The sequence below is a fragment of the Mercurialis annua genome, linkage group LG1-X, assembly GCF_937616625.2.
Source record: "Mercurialis annua linkage group LG1-X, ddMerAnnu1.2, whole genome shotgun sequence".
In the NCBI taxonomy this organism is placed as follows: domain Eukaryota; kingdom Viridiplantae; phylum Streptophyta; class Magnoliopsida; order Malpighiales; family Euphorbiaceae; genus Mercurialis; species Mercurialis annua.
The window spans coordinates 69,653,414-69,677,234 of NC_065570.1; the positions used below are offsets into that span (position 1 = coordinate 69,653,414).

The following is a 23,821-nucleotide window of genomic DNA, read 5'->3' on the forward strand; positions in this document are numbered from 1 at the left end:
CAGCACCATATAAGGCAGGTGGGCAATGAATTTACAAAGTTAGATAAATTGTTCTAAAGAACAAGAACACGCCTGGTCAAATTTCAAGATTAAATGTAACAAATATTACCATTTAATAAGTTGCAAAGTCGATTCAACCACAAGCTTTACATGACATTAAAGATGCAACTTAAGCATTCAAAAGACGATAAATGATATAAAACTAACAGGTTATGGTGCCCATCATATGCCATTTTTCATCCCCAAGAGAATTCACACGATTAGCTATTCTTCTCCACACACTCATACAAGTCAACAGCGTAGCGCCATTATTCTTGTATGAAGTAACCATTTCCATGTGCCTAAACAGTAAGATAATGAAACTGCAAACCCCATCCAATTCGTCTACCTACAGCATACCATACAGCTTCTTAACACCTGCTTAAATTAGATGTCCATTGAAGAATCGTTGGAACTTGGAGGATTGGGATCCCGATTCTGGTTCTGAACAAAGCTGGCATCATTACTGCGGTGTCCATTTCCGGATGGTGGACCACCAGTTGCATAATAACCTCCCTGTGCAATGTGATAGTTCTGGAGGCTCCTCCGAATGGGGCTTGACAACGCATTTGAGAACACTGAATTTTTTGGGGGTTGATCACATTGTTCAGAGCGGACAACCTGGCCTGCGGATACTGGACCAGACGACCCTGATGAAAGGAAGCTGGAATTTGTGATTTGAATAGGCTGTGAATTCTGATTGTGCTGTGGCGCTCTAGGCGACGCTGGTGGCTCTTCTCCACTATAGTCTACCTCATTCTGCACAAAGCATTCCACAATTTCAGATTTAAATTAAGGTCGTCTATGAGTACAACTACACGAATGTGAATTTCACTATCTGAAAGAAATAAAAAGTAAAACAAAAATGAAGCCAACACTAGTAGATGGCTCAAGTTGTAATCAACAAAGCCTACTCACAGCCAGTTTACTATTAGCAAAAAATCATTTTTCAATCGTGTATTTTTGCGATACAGTAAATTCCATCTGATCTCGACAAGTGTGTAAAGCACTGTATATCTACGTTTTTGTGGTAACAGTAGAAATAGCCTTCTCATAGAAAATTAGCCGCTGATCATTTCCCCGACATCTGTCTGCCCCCAATTCTAGTTATCCATCAGCAAAAACTTATTTCTACATCTATATTTCCCTTTTTATATATCTTGTAAATACAGTCCATATACACGTTGTTAGAATCACTTATTTGTTACTTCTTGAAACGTTAAGAGAATAAAAACTACAAAAGAATGTCATAATCTTTCTTCATCACTTGCATAGAGTACTTAAACAGATTTAAGCGTGATGTAAACTATAAAACTTGGGTCTTCTACACAAATTCCTCTATTCATGAAGGTATTAATATTTTTACGCCTAACACTAAAAAAATACATTTTTACGTCTTTTAGCTGCTAATTTCACCTCCCTATGCACTTCCCCCCTACAGCTCATAAATCTAAATTATAAAGTTTCTTGGACTACAAGGTTCTATTGTCATTTTTTACTGAAAGTTTCTATAACCTCCAGAATCAAATGTGTATATGTATGAAATTAGACAAACAAGCCTCTTTTGTCCTCATCAGTGTGATGTTTTAACTTCAATCTCCAATATAATAGTTAACAAATACCCCTTAAGTAATAATAAATTTTCTATCCCATAATAAATATCATATTTGACTTTACAGTCAATTTACGGAAAAAAATTATTTTTTAATTTTACATTTATATATTAACAATTGCTATTTGAAGGTTGTAACATCATTTGAAAATTAATAAGAGGAATTAAAGAAAAAAATTCTAATACATCAAATTTTAAAAAGCATGCTAATAATTTGGGACATTCCATAATGAAATAGTGGAGGACTTCTTTTCAGATGAAGAGAGTAATATTAATATAATATTTGAATATTCTGAACATATGTCCATACCATAGATAAGAGTTCTATTATATATCTAATCCTCTAATTTGTTTAACAGCATAGTTGTCAAATCAAGATTCAAACGAGAATCGAAATGCTTGATTAGTGAATCGAGGGTCAAAATGCTAGATTTGTGAATCGTAAGATTCAGTTTATATTTCTAATATTATTTAAAAAGTATCATACTTGCATAAATTATATATAAAAATTTATATATTTCTAAAATTTAAACTATTTAATTATTTAACACATAAAAGTCTTAAGTCTTAACACGATTAATTAAAATAATTTTAGCAAAAGTGCTTAACAAATTCTATTATTTTAACGTGTTTTTATTATATTATCTAAATTATAAATTTAAAAGCTCTAGGTTTAGTGTTGTTTTTGAAAGGGTTATTTTAATTTAAGAAAGTAAGTGATAAGCACTTTAAAATTCTTTCCATTATTAAACTCTACTTGTTTTCTCTTTAAAATTATGGTATATGAAAAGACATTTTTTGAATAATTTATGCAATTCACTCAAAGATTTGAATCAATTTGGGGGTGAACCGAATCGAATCATAAGATTCGAATTGTGAATCACACGATTTTGATAATAGTGTTTAACAGTATTACATATGCTATTTAATTAATGAAAAAATTATCATATAAATAATATTTCTAGAAAGGTTAAAGGATGAAACTTTCATGAAAGTAGCAATTTATTTTAGAAGTTTCATAGCTAAATATATTTTATTATTTGTTATTCACATAAACTCCTATAAAAATAAATGATGTTGAAAGATTAAATAATAAAAACTTAAAATGACAACTTATTCATTGTAAAATGTAAGTGTTCAAAGAAAAAGAACAAGTGTCTTGACATATCGCTATAAAAAAGAAAATTTTTTCTATTTAATAATTAAAAAGTATCAATCAATTAATTTTTTAAAATTAAATTTGTAAAAGTTTTATTTAAAATTCACTTATATGGTATTTGTCACGTCACAAAAATAAAAACTAAAGACAAATATATAAGAACACTATAGAAGACAAACATCAATATAAATCGAATAAGTACCTAAGCATAAGAGTCTCAAAAAGAATATAATTTTAAATAATATTATTCTAAGGATTGTCATGTTAAATTTAATTATTTTAACATTTATCTTATAAAGAATCAATTATTTTCAATATTATTTTAAGAGATAAAAAAATAAAAGTAAGAAATAAAAAAATGTCAAGGTGATCAGAAATAAGAGCCATAATATGAAAAACACAACAAAACATTGAAAAGAACAAACAACACAATGAAAATAGCTAATAAAACGTAAAAAATGCAAAAAAAAAGGTGTACAAATGCAAGAGTCATCAAGACCCAACAAATGAGTGTAAAAATGTTTTTTTAAAACAATATATCCTATGTAAATTCCTCTAAAAACTTTCATGTAGTCAACGCACACCTCCTTATGCCCTCTATATTCTAGAATCATAGAATGGGAAAACATGCAATACCTACTTAAACTGAATGTAAAATCACGATGACCTACCTTTTCAATGTTTCCAGTCACAGAAAATACTTGGAATCATTACATGTGTTGTTAGATAAACAATGGCACAAGCTCGCTCAATACTTAAAATTCTGAATCAGTAAATCACGCTACACTGCATTTTTCAGGCAAAGATGATAATCAACCCAATACATGCATAATCAGCTCCGCAATAACAAACAACAGCCAATATCTGAATATAAAATCAGCACGGTATGCTTTGCTTCAGTACTATTAATATAGTCGTGGGCATATTACAAGAAAACAATTCAGATGTTGTAGTGCAAGCTTAGTTGTATTTAGGCACATGATATTATATAACGGGCCAACGGGGTTCTCCTTAATTCTAAACCTAGAGTAAATTGCATAAAATCCTGCATTAATAATAAAAAAATAACAATAATCCAAGTAAGAGCTATAAGTACCCGTTTTGTCTATGAAGATGCAATTATGATTACATAAAAACAAATGTAATTAAAAGAAGTGTAATTTTAAACTTAATTTTGATATCAATACATCCATAGCTAGGTGTAGTGTCAAAATAATTTAAACAAACATATAAATGCAGAAAAACAGACATCAGATATTAAACGAAGAAGGTATGAGGTAATGCAACTATGACTCATAATTACCACCCAAACATAAAGTCAAAAGAACAAAAACAGAAAAATTTAAATAAATAACCACACCTGAATGTAATTGAGTATATCAACTGTAGTCACTCTTGATCCTCCCTCTTGTTGTCTCCAAATCCATTGATAAAGTTTTTCCTGAAAACAACGTGAATATGGCATGTCAGAAAATTAAATAGAATCAGATAAAATGTGCGGCTAATAATGCATAGTACACATCAAAAAGTGACAGCTACTTATTGCTGAATACACCAAAAGAGCAGAATCAGTGCTAAATAATAGACCTCCATAATAAAAACTATATGATACCCCGAAGTACTTACGGAAAAAGTTCTATTTTAGTCTCATTAGAATCCATCCTATAATCACTACATATTCCAATTGAGAGCTAGGTAGGAACTAGAAAAAGAAATGTGCAAGTTCAAAAAGTCAGTCAAACATTATGTACGAATCAAAGCTATTCAAGATGTCTAGAAGAATGAAATAAAGGTTGCTTCTCAATTCTTTTTCCAGTCTAGGATAATGTGTGTACCTCCCTTTAACTTCAACATACATGATACACCTATTGTGCCAAAGCAACACTGCTGGAACAAGGAATGCAAAGAGGTAAAACTACTTGTAAGCTACAGGACCCAAGCTTGAGTAATAGCACATTTGAGCTTGAGCACTAGAATATTTTGATCCGATTTAGGTAAACTTAGAATGTTAATTAATTTAGATTTATGAGTAATTTAAAATGATTTTACAAATTTATTAATACACCTAACTATATAAATAGCAAGTTCTCCTTTAAAGACAACCAATGACTGTTTATCTTTAAATTTGCATTAAGACACTAGGATCATTAAGAATAAAACTCTCTGCAAAAACATCTCACAACAGACTCCAACTAAGCTTGCTCTGACATATCATCATTCAAAATTAAATTACTCTATAAAACTTCCGGTACAACCATTAGTCTAAAACTCGATTTAACAGCCACAAAAGTCTGAATTATACAAACAAAAATAACTCAGGCAAGCAACTTCAAATACAGACAAGTTCTTAAAAGATAATACTTCCATTCTTCATAATTTCAAGCTTAAAAATCATTAACCCAATTATCAAACACTGAAAAAAACAAAGCTTACACACCTAGAAATTATAAAACAACCAATTATTTTATCAATATAACACATTGAACATCGATTAATTGAACAATTCTGTCACTCGTTACATTTAAAAGAGCGTGATAATCGAATCATTAGAATCAATCAAACAGCACCACCAAAAATTATAAAAATTTACAAAAAGCTAAAAACTTTTGAACCTAAAACAAAAACCCCGCAAAACCCACATGCTAAAATACTCAATACAATAAAAACAAAATCCAAAATCAGAAAACAACAGAAACTTAAACGAAATAGCAGAGGATAGAGGGGTAATTAAAAACTTACAAGACCGTGTCTTTCACCGGCCTGAAAGGACAATTTCTGGTGATTCATAGACTGGGTATAAAGCTGTGATAAAGAATTAGCAGCGCTACAAAACGACGCGTACATAGTCCGATCCACCTCGTCTAGACTCGTCGCTGTTGATTTTCTCTTCTTCCCCATCTCTTCAAACAACAACACCGACAACAAAACTCACTTTTTTCACCGATTTAAACACTTTTATAATTACAATTAATTCACCCAATTTAATTTCCAAAACTATTAAATAAATTAGATAGAGAGAAACATAGTGTTTTCTGTGTTGTGTGTTTTGTGGGGGTCTCTGTTTTTTAATAGGGAAGGACAAAAAGATGGAGATGCATGGTAAGTAATATAGGGGTGAGATGCAGTTTATTAGCCTGATTAAAACTACGTCGGTTTGATTTATAAATTTGATGATGACGATTAAGCTTTGGTGACACGTAGATGAGTGTGTTGTTAATTGTAAGTAACTACAGTTTTGAGCAAAGGGTCAACTCGGTCCCTAAATTTATGATCCTGAATCAAATAACTCACTTTGATTTTATTTTTATCAATTGACAAATTTTTTTACTTCTAGGTCAGTTAGGGATAGTAAAATTGTATCATTTCAGTCGCTGAATCTGTTTATATTGTATGATCTTGTCCTTAATTAATATAAAAATAAAAAATATTGTCCTTAATTGATCAAAATAGCTTAGAGTTAGTTATTTGATTCGGAATCACAAATTTAAATATCGGTTAACCTAATTTCCATTTCGACATATTATTGCTAATTAGTGGTACTTTTCATGCACTTGATTCCTAATATTTCTTAAGATTAATTTAATGTCGGTGATAAGTGGTTATTTTTTTATCATCAAATCTCATTAAATCGAATATGAAACAGTTACATTTGTAAAAAAATTGGAGAAATTCGAAAACTGAACTCCATCACTTGACATGACACAGACAAATAAAAAATAAATTATTAATTGGTTCGATAACAAAGTGCATTTCAATCAATTTTTCAATCAAACTTTTACAATCGTATTTATAAGCAGCTATGTTTTTCAGAGAGAAAATAAATTTTAAGTTGTTTAAATTGTTTGTAGAGTCACATGAAATATAAATTTTTATCTTTAAAGCTTTTAAACTTCTAATTATATTTCTAGTATAATTCTGTACCTTTGTAGGCCGAGTTCGTACCTAATATTGATATGTCACAGTAGTTACTCATGAATGAACTTTTTTTTATTTATATTCTCTCTTGACCCTCTTATATTCAATATTTTAGATGAGCAAAGAAAAGAGTCAATTTGATTGCTGAATTTATAATTTCGGGTCAAATAACTCACTTTCAGCTATTATAATCAATCAAGACAATACTATATTTTTAGGTCAACTAAAGATAATACTCTTTATTTTTAGATCGTTAAGAACAATATCGAATCATTCTGATCCCTGAATTTGTTCATAACGTATATTTTTATCTTTAATTTGCCCAAAAATAAAAAACATTATCCTTAATTAATTCAAACAATTGAATTCAAATGATGGAAAAGAGTAATTTGAGCCCGAATCACAAATTGAAAGATCAACTTATCCTTTACTCTCAGTTAAATTATAGATAACCCTTATGTATATGGACGTTAATTTCTCACTATCAACTACTAATCACCACATCCAATATAATAACGTAGTGTAAAAAATGTTAGAATTTTACCAAATTTCTTTCGTTAATTTTAAAGAATATGATTTAAGCTCAAAAATATATTTTTATCTAAAAAATAAAAAATTGCAATTTTCACATTTTTATTTTTTCCTATAAAAAGATATATTGCACATACTTCGCTAATATAAAGTGAAAATATGAAGCATATAATAATAACTTTTTTCAAAAAAACCGCATTTAAAAAATCAAATTTTAGGCTATTTTATAACATTCCGAAAAAGGTTTAGATTAATTATCATTAATAAACTCTCATTATTGACAAAATTCAACATGCAAAATAATGAATTTGATAAGATAGATTGGTTGTATTCTAACAACCCCTAGGTGAAAAAAATGGATAACAACTACTGGTCTTATTTCTTTAAACGGTAGCGTGAGAATATTACAACATTTTGCGGCCACGAAAGGTAGATTAATTGTTCTAATTATTTTTTTAAAAACAAGGTAAATTGATTAAGAATGCTGCACAACATCTGCAGATATTCTTTTTATTTCCATAACTCTAATACAGAAAATGTTATTTTTTTATATTTACTATGATAGAACTGATAAACTCTAAATAGATAGATTCAAATAGAAAGATAATTTATGCTTTTAATATTAATTATCACCTCTTATATTCCTGACAAGAAATTTGTTTTGCAGCCTAACCCTATGCATGAATCTCTCTTTCGTTTTCCCCTTGATTGAACTCAATATAGGGGAATCTGAGAATAATAGAATCAATAAGAAATAAATTAGAATCGAAAACTTGAGTTTACTGCTCTCAAATGATCAAATAGTTTCTGAAATTAGCAGCTCTTGTACTTGTATGCTCTGACGTATCCTACCTGAAATGCTTATACCTCCCCGTCATGTTCACCGGATTCTGATAAACTATTCTGTTGTTTTTGCAGTCTGCTGTGTAGGTAGCGAAATGCTCCGGCGCTCTTTTCCTCCTGGCTTCGACGAGGCATTTCCGTACCAAATCATTCCAACTACAGCTATTATCATTCCCAGAACTACGTGTAGATTGAGGCCTTCTCTCCCAAAGAAGGTAAAACCAAGCATCAATACGAGGATTGTCTTCATATGACCGAGGACCTGAAACGACACGGCTGTGAACCTGCCTATGCAGATGAACTGGCTAAGGTTGGTCCCGACAGCAATGGTGCATGATAAAATAATGAACATCTGTGAAAAATCAAGATGACAGAATCATTAGCGAGTAGTTTATGTAAACCAAGGTAAGAGCTGAGGATGGCATGTCAATAAAAGCAAGTTGTGAATTCAAGTTTGTTTCTTTTGGCAAAATTCCAAATGGAAGAGATGCAGTTAGCTGCATTGTGGGTGTAATTGAGCTGAGTCGAGACGAAACACCGGTAGACTCTACAATTCAAAATTCTAGACTATTGATTCAAAACTCAAAACTCGACTCTAACTTAATCAAGTTTTGTTTTAGGAGTTTGAACTCGATAAAATAATTGAAAATCAAGCTCAATTAAACTAGCGAGTCTGTCGAGCAAAGTATCTTGATACTAGAACTCCACTCGGCAGTTGACTCGAGTAGCTCGAACTCAAACTCGAGTTGATTTCGAGTAACTCGGAGTTGCCTCGGCTCAGTTACAACCCTAGTACGGATATATATTACTTCATAAATAGTGCATGTCAATCCATTTCATCAAGTGGTATCCAAGAAAATGACATCGTTAAGAGCTTACAAAATTGACTAGTAAATAGTTGTGTGGCATTTATGAAAAATCATTAAAAATGTTCAAATATTTTCACAGGGAAACTGATGCATAAATATTGAGACGAATATAACTGAAAGAAAAAGAAAAGAACTTTCAAACACTGATAATGTACTTTTAAGAGAAAGACTTGACTAAGGCTGCAAGGAATTACAACCAATACAAACCAGGTGGGATGTTTGTTACTATTTAATTTTGTTTCTTGGTGAAAATGCATATTCTTTGCTTCGCAGGCTGTGTGAGAAAACATCGGCATCGGATTTTAGCCAATCCACAACTGAAGACACAACTATGGAAAACTATCAAATTTAGCATCCTAAATTGTGAAAGTTCAGACAGAATGCATTCACTTCTGGCTTGCAAGCCTATATTTACAGCCGGGTCTGGAGTTCACGAGCAACACAGGGTAACAAGCACAAATGAAGTCATAAGCATGCAAGCTAGACATTTGGGATATGAAAAAAGAAAACTAAGGAGCTCGAAATCACCTCCCTTAATCCCTAGCATTATGCACCTACACTTTTAACACATCCTCGTGCCATTTTTTAATAATTAAGTCATCAAAGTTTGAGCTAATCAATCTACTTGCCATGAGGATAACAACCAAGGTAAGAAGATATATACATAAACAAAAAAAAAATCAAATTTTATTAAGTTACTCACCACAGGGGTTATACTATAAGCATAATCGTAGACTTTTTTGTTTGTCAACCAGTAATCCAAAAAGGGACCTAAAACCAGCAGTGATGCAGCTTGGGCTGGAGCAGTATGGCCGAGTAGATTGAAAGAACTAAGTGAATATTTCCTTTGAAGGTAATGCACATACTGCAAATAAACAATCAAAAGCACTTACAAGATAAGATTCACGAATCAAAAGATAAAATTTTGAACAAATGAATAAGTTAAATCACTGCTAATTAGTACAATTTCTAAAGCTTCTTTAAGTTGAAAGACAGTACTAATATGTAAATAAACAGATACACACATCTATTACATTTAAATCGGACAATTTAAGATAGAATAATCACTTGCTGTGAAATTATTGAGTACACAACTTACATACTGTTGCATAGAAGTGCTCCAAACGGCAATGAAAGCAGCAATGAAACCTTTGGTGTTAACGCTTACATCTGTGACAGTGCAAACAGCAACACCCAAGAGAACAACTGATATGCTTAGCTTTGTGTCTCGAGAGTACCGAATCTTGTCCAACAACACTTCCAAAAGGCAGGACACAGGGATCATAGTCAACTTTGCAATCTGGCAGTGGATAGCATATTGATGTAAAATTTCAATGCATGACGATGAAATCAATGACAAATCCCAGCGCAACGAAGAGTTTACCTGATAAAATCCCACTGAGTTCCACATAAGACTAACATTCATTCCAACAATTGAGAAGTTTGCAAACACGACAAATTTCAAAAGCTCTGAGATAGGTAGATGAGAGGGTTGGATGTATCCCAGCCACCTTAGAACAAAAGCCAACAAGGTTGTGGTAGCAAAATGTAAACCAGTTAGTGTCGTAGCTGCAGAAAATCATAAGTAACAAAATATGTGAACAAACAAATGATAAGCATTAAACTTAAATTGGTACATACTAAAACATGACAGCATAATGATAAGTGATAACATCTTTCTCTTCATTAGCTTATCACAGAAGAAAAAATATCAACAAGAAAAGCGGTGGTCATTTATGACAGAGGAAAAAAATATCAATAGCATTATGTTTCATGACATGAGAAATGAGAATGAGCCCGTCATAATTAAATTGTGGATTAGGCAAAATCTGGAGCACTTTTTCAATGTGACCCAACAATAAAGCTATGCATGACTTACCTAACTACCTCTAATCGATGCCTTCGTAATCTAAATGCTATTCTGCGCTTTAATGATATGAATGAATGTACATAAAAACAGATAGAAATATGAGATTCAACGTTGTACAGAATTTAAGGAGCATAGTCCCATTTAAACAGGAAATATTGATCAATATTTTTAGCTAAGCTGAGGCATTAAGATTCATGAAAGCATTATTTGAATCAAAATATGTGAACTTTGGATCAGTTGCTGCGAATTCGGTCATAAATAAAAGCAAAGAAGAATGGAAAGAAGAGGCACCCACCATAGGTGAAATGATAAGTGGCCATTAAGGCTTTATTGACAATAATAATGCCAACAGAAGTAACCACATTGAACATCCATGCAGCTGCATCCACTGTTGCTTTCGTATCAGTAGCTACTGGTGCCATTTCTAACCCAATTTTCTCCTCCAAACCTTCACTTCAAAAGCTCACAATCCCATCTACATGAAATCCAAATTAGATATAAGATTCAATTCAAATCATGCCCAAAATAACAGAATCCTGAAAAGATGGCATCTTTGGCATCTATAAATCAAACAATTTGATGGGTCATGACAGAAAAACAAAACAGATCTCAGATAAATCAAAGGAAGCAGGAGTAATAGGTAACAAAAGAATTTGCAAAAAGGAATTGAAAAGCTAAGATTGCTGTGAGATCTATGTGTGAGGAGTTATAAAGAGGCGTACCGTGAGAATGACAGGACAATGTTGTTTGGAAATGTTGTAAGTGAGAGTGGCTGTGATACAGAAATGTGTAATTCTTCAGTTGGCAAATGTGTGGGTAATTTTCACATGTACGACGGTTGTGTCAGTTTACCTATGTATTTCCTCACTTCACTCATCTTTGATTTTTTTTTTTATTAATCGCGTTTCACAAGTAGGATATGGTACTTATAAAATTTTTATTTTTACAATTTAAAATGTTAAAGATATTTTGTTACAAACTCCACGATTCATTCATGTAGTACGAGCGATCACGGTTTCTGAATCACGATTCTGATTTGGAACTGATATTTGACGGTTCCACGTTTGATGAAATCTGCTTGGAACCGTCCAAATCGGTTGGAAACGGGCTAGTTCTAATTTATGATTCTAATTTCGATTGATTTAAAAATAAAAATACATTTTTTTATTGATACGCATATTATATATATTATGTTTTAAATGTAATTAGTTTTGACATCCATTGAAATAACATATTTCAAAGGTTAATGATCTGCTACAGCTCCTGATTTTTAGAGTACCTTACAACAAACCTCTTAATATTTAAAAACGATCAGTAAACCTCCTGATTTTTGTGGCGGCGTTCGTTAAACCCCCTGAGGACGAAAACACCCCTGACGCTGTATTTTTTGGTCAACTGACATTCTGAGAAAAAAATATTTAACTGCGCCACGTCACCAAACTACCCTAAATAGTTAAAACACCCAAAATATTCCTAAAACAACCAACTCAACCCAACCAAATCTAAAACAACTCAATCAAACCTAACCCAATGAAATCCAATCAAACCCCTTCACCCTAACCGTCACCCATCACCCCACCGTTCTCCGGCCACCACCACCCGCCGCCGCCACGACCGACATTTTTTTTTCCATCTTTTTTAATCTGTTCTTCGTTGAAGAACAGTTTCAGGTCCTGTTCTTCAATGAAGAACAACGTCATATGTTCTTCAACGCTGGGTCTATTTTTCAACGAAGAACAGATCCATGTCTGTTCTTCAACGAAAAACAATTCATATATGTTCTTCGTTGAAAGACAGCTAAAAAAATTCCGGTCGTGCGGCGGCGGATGGTGGTGGCCGGAGAACGGTGGGGTGGTGGGTGTAGAGGTGGCCACGGTTCATAACCCGGCGGTTCCGGTTCGGAACCGCCGGGTCACGGTTCAAGAAAAAGTGGAACCGGCCCGGAACCGCCTAAGAGACGGTTTCATGACGGTTCGGAACCGGACGGTTCCGGTTTCGGTTCCGGTTTAGGACGGTTTAGAAAAAAAATTAAAAATAAAATTAAAATTTAATTACTAAAAAATGTAATTTAACAATAAAATAACTCACAGAGATAGTATTACAAGAAAATAAAGTTTTTTTAAAAAAAATTAAAATATTAACCAAAAATTTAACTAAAACATAAATATAACATATATTTTATTGTAAAAGTAAATATATTATATGATAAAGATATAATATATATTTTTAGTATACAATATATATTTTTTATCAACGGGTTCGACCCTTGAACCGCTGGTTCTGACCCGGAACCGCCGGTTCACGGTTTAACAAATATGGAACCGGCCTGGAACCGCCCTTTGTACGGTTCCGGGCCGGTTTTAGTCCGGTTCCGGGTTTGACCGGTTCCGGGCCGGGTTTGACCGGGCCGGGTTTGGACCGGTTCACGGGCTGACCCGGCCCATGGCCACCTCTAGGTGGGTGGCAATTAGGGTGAAGGGGTTTGGTTGGATTTCATTGGATTATGTTTGATTGGGTTGGGTTGGATTAGGTTGGGTTGGGTGTTTTAGGGTTATTTTGACTGTTTTAATTTTTTAGGGTTTGGTGACGTGGCGCAACCAAATATTTTTTTTGTCAGTTGACCAAAAAAGACGGCGGCAGGGGTATTTTCTGTAATACCCCGTATGTTTGACGTTGCTAAGGCAGGCAACGTGTCCAAATTTAAACAGTTAAAGCGGCCAAAAAGGGAATTATTGAGAAATAATTAAATAAAAGAAGACCCGAGTAGGTCGACATTGGAATTTTAATAATAATATTCCACAAGGAAAATGGAACTGGGTTGAAAGGATAAATGTGAGAAAAGTGGCTAAAAGTCCACTTTAGCTCAAAATTGGAAAATAAGCGTTTAGTTCCCGGAAAATAGAAATTAAATAAATAATTGAGGGGAATTAGTATTTATAAAAATAATATCGATAAATTGATTATCGATAAGTACTAAAATGAGATTTGGACAAAAAAGTTGGAAAAAGTGCGTTTTAGCTCAAAATTGAATTTTGAGCGTTTTTAGCCGGAAATTGCTAAAATAAACTTACAGAAATAGAATTATGAGATACTAAGGTGATATTATTTATTTGGACATAAATAATACAAAAATTTCTCGAGATCGAATGATTAACGGATTAATGGACTTAATTGAGCGAAAGAAAAGTTATAAAGCGAAACGAATGGAGGTGGCAACTTAAAGGACCTAAGGAGATATTTTTGACATGCTATATATAGCTATTACATATGAATATCATCACCACAACTTCATATTTCCAGAATTGAGTAGAGATAGGCTTCATCTTCATCTCCTTCCTCCTACTTCATGTCAAAAATTCAAATCCACCTACAAGCTTCGTTTCTCGTCCGATTCGCGTGATTCTTGCGGCAACGGAACGAGAGAGAGATTCTCTACTGATCTAACTCATCAATTTAAGGTAAAAAGCTCAATTTTTGGTTAGGGTTTTCGGTTATAGGGCTGTTTACGATTTAGAATTTTAAGAATGGAGTTTTGATTCAAAAATCTTTGAAAGCTTGTAGATTCTTCGTTTGATATCGGAATTGGGCGATTTTTGCGGCGTTGGAACGAGGGAAGAATTTCCTACTGATCTAGACTAACATCTGAAGGTAAAAAACTCAACTCTCAGTTACGGTTTACAGAACATAGGGGCTGTTTTGTTGATTTTTAATGATGATACTTGATTCAAATGCTAAAATTGGTATTTATGAGATAAATTTATGAGTTGTGATGGATTGATTGTGAGTTGTAAGAGTTATGAGAGTTGTGTATGTTTTAGGGTATGGTGGCAAGAATAAGAGGCTGAACTTTCCTTCCCCCGAAGTTAGAACGTATTTGATTTGAGTTTAAACGTAACACTACGAAGCTAGAATCGGTGTTAATGTAAAATGAGTTTGAAACTAATCTATAGACCAAGGATTATTAGTGTTCATGGTTGTTTATGAGGGCTGCATTATATTGACACAAGATAATAATTTTGTTAAGATCTTAGTATTGACATGTTATAGTTGCGAAATAAGTTTACGTAAACTAGTTTGACGTTTTGCAGAAAATTGTTCTGCAAAACAGCCATATTGCAAGGGCAATATCTCGAGCTATATAGCTCCAAATTAAGTTCCGTTTGTTGGTACGGAAACTTAAGGATGTCGTCTATAAATGTCTAAGTTTAAGTTTCTGCTAGTTTGGCCTCGAAATGGCTCAAATAATTCAGAACATTATGTTGCGTATAGCAGCTCTGAAATTTGGACAGCCCCAAGTTATTAACTTTAGAGCCAAATTCCGACATCTTCGGGTACTTATCTCAGTCCGAGACCTAAATGAAAGTTGTAGGCGACGTTCTGAACATTAAGAATGTCAATTTTATTTAGTGGTCGGACTGTTTTAAGTAAACGGTTTCAATAGCCGAAGTTGGCTAGAAACCTAGTTTTGGATTAACTAATTATAGTTAGATTGTTATTGATTCAAGCTATTATCGACTTTGCGTAGACTTGACGAGGCGACTACCAATGGAACCCGGAACTTACAAAACGCGACATCGCTAAACTATTATCGAAGGTTATGGATAGCAAGCGGTGAGTATATTTTACTCACTCTTATTATCGTATTAAAAATTATTTTATATATACTATATATTATTATTATTAAATGCATCGCATTAGTTATTTGAGTTGAATTGTTTGATTTGGATTGTTGGTATATGATTGAATTATATTCAATTTGTTTGTTTATGGAGTGAACTACATTGTATTGGATTGACTTGTTTGATGTATGAATTGTATTACTTTGCTTAAGACTTGTCGATTATTTGCCAATGTGAGTTTGTATATGATCCGAAGAAACGAGCTACCTATTGGGCGTCAATAGGCCGTGTGATCACCGGTGTTTATGAAAGTCTAGATATTCGTACATAGATACGTTGATATGAGCTCATTAAATATTGATCATATTTATGATTATGAAATGGAATATGTTTGGGTATCGGAAAGGAGGATTATAATTGTGGCAGATACGAGGTAACTCGGTCGAACTATCTCGGGACCTGTATCTGGTGGGTAACTCGGTCGAACTATCTCGGGACCCACAATTTGGGATTAAGCAGTGGCATGAGTAACTCGGTTGAACTATCTCGGGACTATGCCACGTGGTAGCGGGTAACTCGGTCGAACTATCTCGGGACCCGGCCACTCTGACGATATGATTCGAATATGATTCGGATTAGGAGAGGTTAAGGAGTTTAAGATTAAGGTTTCGATCGGATCAAATACTTGTCTTAAGTGAATTGTTTGCAATTGCTGTGATTATATATGTTGGAATGGTTTGAAAATGTGATTGTATATATTTGTTTTAAAAAATATTTTAAGTGCGATGCTTATTTTGATAATATGGTAAGTAAAGTATAACTCACTCAGCTTAATAGCTGACCCCCAAATAGTGTGTTTTTCAGGTGCCTAGATTCTAGACGTGGCTAGAAGTCCGTCTTTGACCAGAGGTTCCTTTGGGCTATGTTCAGTCCCGACTTTCGTAGTTGCTGCAGTAGTGTGATTCTGACCGGTGTCGTGGCCTAGCATATTAACATGTTTTCATGATGTCTATAGTTGTTGTCATTAAATATACGCTTTGTTGGCTACGATTATTGTATTTGTTCCACGGAGGTAGATACCCGTGAAGTGACTTTGACACTAGTAGTTTATGCCGGGCTAGTACGTACCTGATACGGAAACGATAAGCCCGAGCAAGTTGTAAGACTTTACTAGTGTATATAAATGTATCTTTGTTTTGTTAAATGCTTCCGTTTGTAAGGTCAAGGTTTATATGATAATTGCGAAAAAGTTTTAGTAAATTTCAGGCTTGTTACGGGTTTCGGAACTACAATTCCCATTCCCTAGCGCCGGTCGCGGCTCGAGAAATCGGGTCGTGACATTTTCGTCCTCATGGAATTTAGCGAGCGCCGCCACAAAGATTAGGGGATTTACTGATTGTTTTTAAATATAAATGGGGTTTGTTGTAAGGCACCCCAAAAATTAGGGGCCGTGGCAGATTATTAGCCTATTTGAAAAGGTGGTGTTATTGTAGGTAAATTGTGTACAAAATACGGGCAATCAAGTAGTTTGGCGAAAAACAAAGCAACATATCGAATTTTTTGGGGCTACTCGAGTTTATTTCTACCTAGAGCTAAAATATTTTGGGGTTAACTGCTGGTTAATTTCGGATCATTATTCAAACATTTTTCTATAAATTTGTTGATATGTAGAGTAAAATTTTACTTTAAATTTGTACATAATTTGTTTGTTGCCATTAGAAATTTTGACGCTCAATTTTGAGATATTTTAATTTTTTTAATTAATAAAAACTAACCAAACTATAAAAATATGATAATACAAAATAAAAAAATTGTACAGTTTTCCCTTTTCAGAAAATAAAAAATGCATGGACTAAATCTCTACATATAAAAGTATAAGGATCTAAAGTCAAATAAATAAAAATAGAGGGACTTTAGAATGAGTTATGCCACGAACACAAGAGAAATCAAAACGACATGGTGTACAACAGCCGAGTCATATACATATAAATTCCTTTTCGATTCAAAAAGAAGAGCTTTCAGTTCCTGCTCTGGCGCCATAACCAGGTTAGCTCTTTTCAATTCTTAGGGATCCACTTTATTTTATAGTTATGAAAATCTATTATAACCACAACATTATTTGTCAGTTCATCTTGTAATAATCTAATAATTTTTGATGATTGATGGGAGCGTTTGTGGGAGAAATTGAATCCACGACATCAAGGGCGGACCTAGGAAGAGCATATGGTGGTCAACTGCTCATCTTATAATTTTGAGTCCTTTAAAAAACGTTAACATGGAATTGAAAAATATAATTTTTTCACCTTAAATTATATAGTTTGTCCACCTTAAAATATATTTGTTGTCAATTTTACTCATCTTATAAAATTTCAATATAATTTTGACCACCTTATAAAATATTTTTGGGTCGGCCACTGCACGACATAACAGTTTGCTGCACAACGCTTATACCATTTCTATAGCTCATTGGTATTTATGTTATTCTTACTGGTGCTTGTTACGACCATCTTTTATTCTTGACCTTAATTACACTGCAGCATAAATGTTTCATAATTCCAGACCTTAATTTCTTCTGTTGCTAACTTCCATTATTGCTTCCGAAAATATATGGTTCATGTTTATGCAGCCGAGAAATGCTATGCGACACGAAGTGGTATAGCCTCGAATGGCACGAATTCCATATATTGTTATATATAGAGAGAATATAATACAGATCATAATACTTTTAAACATTGTGATTACATAGAAATGTTGATCATAGTCTTAATCTTGAAGGGGCTTCAAGGTTATAGGCAACCCACTCCTCAGTCTGGGCACATGCGTAGTCTTTTCAAGGCTTGGGTCTCTATCTACAATTGTCCACCTTTCATGAAATAATACAATTAATTTATTAATAAATAATTAAACTCTGCACGGCTCAGACAAAACATACGCATACTATTTGATTTGATTTGATCGGTTTAATTGATAATTTTTATGTGCATTATGAATGAAGTATAATATAGCAAGAGGATACTTACTGGTATTGGCTGGTGAGCCTGTATAAAAACACCAACATAGACAATCTTGCCATTTCTATTCCTAAGCAAGTCCTCGGTCCAGCTCCAAAAGGTATGAAACTGTATGGTTTTTGTAGTTCCTGGATCCAAAATTAACAACTCTTAATTTAATTATCTCATTATATATAAAGAAGAAAAGTGAACTAATAAACAAGAAACATTACATCAAATCTTGAAGGGTTGAACTGCAAAGGATCCTTGTACAATGTTGGATCAAAATGAATGTAAGTTGCATCCACATTTACATTCCATCCTTTCTTTATCTCATAAACTGAACACATTTATTATGTCAATAATTGAAATTGAACTAAAGTTTATGTCAAAATTAAAAGTTTTGATTAAATTTATTAAAAGTTGAGAAGATTTGAACTTTTATATCCTCTCGAAGAAAGTAAATAGTACCGTCGAGTGTGCAATCATTTTGTGCAACTCGGGGAAACCACAGCACAACATTTGACATTCTCAATGATTCTTTGACAACCTGCACAGTTATTGTTTTTTTTTTGTGTGTGTTCTTCAAAATGTCAACAACGCATATTACGTTTTCTGATGAAACATCGATCAATTAACTTAAAACTCATGGTCTAACCTTGTAACAATAGGACATCTTGTTTAAATCTTCTATAGAAACTGTATTTCCTTGCAAAATTTGAGTAATCTCCAACTGTTCCTCCTGTAAATTCATAAAAAATGTCAGGCTTATAATCATTTAAAGACTTTTTTTTATATATTTGTTGATCTGTACAAATAAATCATACTCTAAGCTTGTGAAGGACTTGTTTGTTGTCATCCAGGAATTTGACACTCCACATCATGGACGCTGCAGAGCTAACTTGTCCTGAAACGAGTAATGTTAACAGATTATCCATAATCTCCGAGTCATCAAGCTTTTCATTTGATGAGTTTGAATCTTTTTCTAACAGACTCTGCAGGAAGTCATCTTTATACTCTTCCCCGTTCCGCCGTCTAGCAATCATCTTTTCAAATATTTTCATTAGCCTTTCCCTTGCCTGTCACCATTTTTTTGATCAACTATTTATATAATGTTTCTGTCACAGGAAAGGTAAATACTGAAACGAAAAAAGTTGAGGCAGAAAATGCAAAATAACATTTGTTTACAAGGATTGTTATAAATAATATACGGTTTTGTAGTTTTAGAAGCGCTCCCAAAAATATAGGACTGGATAAGTTCTCGAACAAATTGACAGTAATTCGAACAGACTCTGAGCATTTACAAGATAGGACTAATTTGAAAAAATATAAGAGGTATAATGTTTAGTTTACTTACTTTCATGCCTTTGTAGTAGGTAGAGCCAGGAATCATGAGAGGAACAGATAACAAGGCATCAGAAACCGCAGCACAGTCTCTGAGTATCTGCTGCAATAAGGATTCTTCTGTAATGCTCATCAGCATATCACACATTGAATCTAAAGTGAGCTGCTTAAAGAGATCATGAAGCATTAATTAGTTTCTGAATAGAGTCATAACTTCTATGCTAGAGATTACAACTTTGCAGGAGATACAATCACTTGATTCAACAACAATTAACAGGAAATTTAGAATAGAACATGAGTTACCTTCATGGTGAAGTCAAGAACAGCAAAGGTTTTTCCACTTTCTTGTAAATTCTTCAGTCTGAGACAGAGCATGTGATCAAATTTTTGGACAAATTTGGATAAACAAGGCATGGAGAAAAGCGCAGACAGAACGTGTCTAATCCTTTTATGACTCTCAAGAGGTACAGCAAACACACTCTTCCCTCCAACAACAGTTGCCATTGATTTGATGTATCCTTTGTTGAATTCACTAAAATCGCCACTAAACACTTTTCTTGCAGCTTCTGTAGTCGGAACAAATACATGGATCTTCCCGAACATTCTTGTCTTGAACCATTTTCCATACCTGTTTGATAAAGATTCAAGTAATCAGTAAGTTGGAATCCATGCTATAATCTTTTAAAAAAAAGACTAACCGTTTTCGTCGAAGTCTGACAAAATCATAGCATCCTTTTGTAGAGTTAGTAGCAGAAAGAAAAGAAAAGGTTTCACCAACAAAAGGTAAGCCAAGGCCACCAGGAATGTTGTCTTGTGAACTCATCTTTTTTCTCCAAGCTTTTCTCAAGACTGCAAATACCGCTATTGTTAAGAATGCAACCATCATAATATCATACTTGTTTTCTATCAGGAACATAAGTTTTTCCTTTGATAAATTTACCATTTTCAAACTCCAATTTTTGAGATCAAGAAATTTGTTGTCTATCTAATCAACAACAGTATGTGTCTTTTATACAAGAAGTGAGGTGAGTTTTAGAAATAAGACAAAAAGCATAAAGATATAAATTTGTTTTGAGTTCATGGCATCTTTGAAGATGGATCTACTCCTACTTTAATGAAATGGTTAACATCTAGTGACTCACAGATGCTAATCTTGTATTTATTTATGTCCCAATTTAATATTTGATTACCCCATCACCCATTAAATAATAAATGACAACTAGGAATCTGATCCATCATAAGAAAAAAAATTGGGACATACATAAATTTTTAATGTAGTATAGTTAAGATATAATAATAAGTTTTTATAGTTATGTAATTAAAAAAATTATTCAATAGGAAAAAAAAATTAAAATTAAGATATAATAATAATTTTTTAATGTAGTATAATTATATATTAAATAATTACAATTAATTTTATACTTATGTAATTAAAAAAAATATGCTAAGTAATTATAATAAATAATTTAACTTTTTGTAAATAAAAAATAACTTTAAATAAATTTTTTATAGTAAAATAAATTCAAAAAATAAAAAAATAGTCATTAATTTAAAATAATTTTATAATTAACAAAATAATTAATTTTTTTAAGAAAGAAATTTATAGTCATTTTTAACCACAAGGGATTATTTGCACTTTTTAGTTTAAAGAAATAAAAAATTTAACAGAGTTAACTGTGTGGTTTTTTTTACCATTTTTGATTACCATAGGAGTTTAATTGAGTAACAGTTCACCTCAAGAGCCTAAATACTCATAAGCTGGGACTACATGAGTTAATATGTACTTTTTGCCCAAAAAAAAAAACAAATTGAGCTTTCTCAAAATACAATTGGCCCAAATGCTCCTCAAAATACAATTGGCCCAAATGAAATTTATGAAGTAAGTCTGATCTGATTACCTGCAAATATACCCAAGAAAGAATTCACGGTGACCCGCATGTGACATGATCACTTCCCCTTACCTACGATAACCGCCCTTAACAGAAATATCAACTGAACGAGTCTCTTAAACAGAATCAAACTCTATTTCCAAAACCCCACAAAACCTTGACGCCTATCTCTCTCCCAAAATCAAGAAAAGCCCTAAAATTTTCTTTGGATTCTTGATTTCTTTTGCTTGTTATTTTGATTTCTGTCATTTGGGTTCTTTTTGTGCTGTTGATGCTATCAAAAATGGATCATAAGAAAGAAGATAAAGAGAATCCTAAACCTAATAAGTCTGCTTCTTCTAGTAAAGAGAATGACACTGCACTGCAGAAGAAGCAGAAAAGTGAATCTGATCGGCTAAATGCTCTGATGCAAACTATACAAGATGGTGAGAAGACGCGCAAAGACTTGATTGATTTGTTTGTTAAGGTAATGGGCCAAACTGTTCCACAGGAAAAACAAGACATTTCTCAGAATCTGAAAGCCTTATTCAGTGCACCTCTTCATGGCAACATCAAACAACTCCATCAGAAGATCATCAGCTTCAAGTCATCGCAATCTGTAGAGAGTAACATATTTCAGGGACTCCGACTCAAGATTCATGCGCTGTTGCATGGAGGAGATCATCAAGACTATCTTCAAGATTTCAAGATCAATGATATTGTTGACAAAGAGGAAAGCGACAAGATGAGTTTCATTGATTTCTTCAAAGACTTTGATAAATCCGATTCTGGTTATGAGCTTTTGAAATCTTTAAAGGGCAGAGCAATCGAGCATGGGAAGAATCTGTTTCAAATGGTTATATTTCTGATGTTCTTGATGTCAAAAGATGATGATGTAATGGCCAAATTCAAAGTTGTTAGAGATACACTCAAATGGGTTTCTGAAGGTGAGTGTTCTGTGGTGATTGGGAGGCTTCTCGAATTACTTGACACAGCAGATATGAAAATAAGCAAGAATAAGTATGAAGAGCTTGAAGAAGATGTCAGTGACGAACTTATTCTTTTATTAGTGAGAGAAATCTGCTATTTGGAGCTTTTCTGGATGCAGCGAAGACTTCCTAATTCAAAGATTGGATTTGCATTACCGATAGCCGATGACATAAAAAGATGTGAACAAGTATTGAAGAAATTAGAGATGGAGGTGAATGAACTGTTGGAAACATCTGGACTCAATTTCGGAGAAGGAGATCATCTGATTCTCAAGGAAGGGGACGATTACAAGGCAATGGAGTCGAAGATAAATGAGCTGTGGGATCAAATTGAGGAGTTAAATTCTGAATCAGCTCAATAAAAGGTTAGAGATGTGAGTCTTGGAATCATCAGTTTATCATGTTTTGATTGGTTGAAACAAGTAGTTTGGAATTACACAAGCTTTTGATTGTAGTTTTTCAGTAAGGGTTTAGTAGCAGTAGTAGTAGACTAGTATGGCTTTTGTTCTGCTTCGGCATTGACTGGTAGGTTATTCTGCCTGTGAATGATACACACAGATCAGCTCACATTTATGGCTTTAAGCAGTGAAATCTGGAACTTGTAGCAGAGAAATAAAGTTTTGATTTTGGTTATCTTCAATCCTAATTCTATGTTTGCTTCTTCATTATATGTGAATGATGTCTGGATGAATTCTTACCATTCTGTTTTATATTTCATTTGACATAGACATGACTAGTTCTATATGTGTGACTGTCAATGCTTAATTAGCATATCAGCTGTGATATCTACTAACTGAAAATACACACATTTTAAGATACAAAAACTCCATGCATTTCGTTACACCTTTACCAAAGAAAATGAGGTTCCTTGCATAACTTTTACAACGTCAAACTCATCGGAATGTACGTGTGGTTCAGCATCTCTTGATAATTAATTTTCTTGGCATGTCCAAAGCTTTTTTAATCCATGGTTTTTTAAGACATTCGGCCTAAAAATATCATAGGACATATTGCATTAGTTATCAAATTTTATAATCAATTCTTGTAATTAAAAGAAAGGCATAAATGTTCGCATTCAAAATCAATAAAATTAAAATCGCAAATATTTGAAGCATAAAACATGACTATAAATATATGTATTTCTTGTTATAACTTTTTACGAGAAGTATTAAT

At 33.1% G+C, this 23,821-nt stretch overlaps 2 protein-coding genes and 1 long non-coding RNA gene across 7 annotated transcripts; 1 reads left to right on the forward strand and 2 right to left on the reverse strand.

Moving 5' to 3' along the window:
- Window positions 1–81: 81 nt before the first annotated feature.
- On the reverse strand, window positions 82–5,884 carry LOC126664287 (uncharacterized). Its single transcript, XM_050356606.2, has 3 exons — window positions 5,550–5,884; window positions 4,171–4,251; window positions 82–798 (listed from the first exon to the last, which is right to left on the reverse strand). Exons 1-3 carry the CDS (start codon window positions 5,706–5,708, stop codon window positions 427–429), a joined length of 612 nt encoding a protein of 203 aa, XP_050212563.1. The 5' UTR covers window positions 5,709–5,884; the 3' UTR covers window positions 82–426.
- A 1,968-nt stretch (window positions 5,885–7,852) lies between these two features.
- LOC126664285 (UDP-rhamnose/UDP-galactose transporter 6-like) lies at window positions 7,853–11,709 on the reverse strand. Of its 4 annotated transcripts, XM_050356600.2 has the most exons (6): window positions 11,561–11,709; window positions 11,134–11,313; window positions 10,353–10,537; window positions 10,068–10,268; window positions 9,672–9,833; window positions 7,853–8,451 (listed from the first exon to the last, which is right to left on the reverse strand). In XM_050356600.2, exons 2-6 carry the CDS (start codon window positions 11,258–11,260, stop codon window positions 8,155–8,157), a joined length of 972 nt encoding a protein of 323 aa, XP_050212557.1. In that variant the 5' UTR covers window positions 11,261–11,313; window positions 11,561–11,709; the 3' UTR covers window positions 7,853–8,154. The 4 variants fall into 4 exon arrangements, with proteins under 4 accessions (XP_050212557.1, XP_050212559.1, XP_050212560.1 ...); XM_050356602.2 differs by lacking the exon at window positions 11,561–11,709 and having other exon boundaries at window positions 11,134–11,534; XM_050356603.2 differs by lacking the exon at window positions 11,561–11,709 and having other exon boundaries at window positions 10,353–10,479; window positions 11,134–11,241.
- A 2,421-nt stretch (window positions 11,710–14,130) lies between these two features.
- LOC126666305 (uncharacterized) lies at window positions 14,131–20,681 on the forward strand. 2 transcript variants are annotated; one of them, XR_007637855.2, is made up of 6 exons: window positions 14,131–14,296; window positions 14,393–14,486; window positions 15,364–15,449; window positions 16,310–20,255; window positions 20,355–20,445; window positions 20,533–20,681. It is a non-coding gene; the product is annotated as an uncharacterized LOC126666305 (long non-coding RNA). The 2 variants fall into 2 exon arrangements; XR_007637856.2 differs by having other exon boundaries at window positions 14,400–14,486.
- The last annotated feature ends 3,140 nt before the right edge of the window (window positions 20,682–23,821 follow it).

Bases quoted from the DNA above. Each gene is read 5' to 3' on its own strand.
- LOC126664287 (XM_050356606.2), bottom strand. From the start codon at position 5,708: ATGGGGAAGAAGAGAAAATCAACAGCGACGAGTCTAGACGAGGTGGAT. The intron at 4,252-5,549 runs GTAAGTTTTTAA...CGTTGTTTTCAG, and splicing joins CCGGTGAAAGACACGGTCTT to GAAAAACTTTATCAATGGAT. The intron at 799-4,170 runs GTGTGGTTATTT...TGCTTTGTGCAG, and splicing joins ATATACTCAATTACATTCAG to AATGAGGTAGACTATAGTGG.
- LOC126664285 (XM_050356600.2), bottom strand. From the start codon at position 11,260: ATGGCACCAGTAGCTACTGATACGAAAGCAACAGTGGATGCAGCTGCA. The intron at 10,538-11,133 runs GTGGGTGCCTCT...GATTTTCTGCAG, and splicing joins CACTTATCATTTCACCTATG to CTACGACACTAACTGGTTTA. The intron at 9,834-10,067 runs GTAAGTTGTGTA...GTTTATTTGCAG, and splicing joins GCACTTCTATGCAACAGTAT to TATGTGCATTACCTTCAAAG.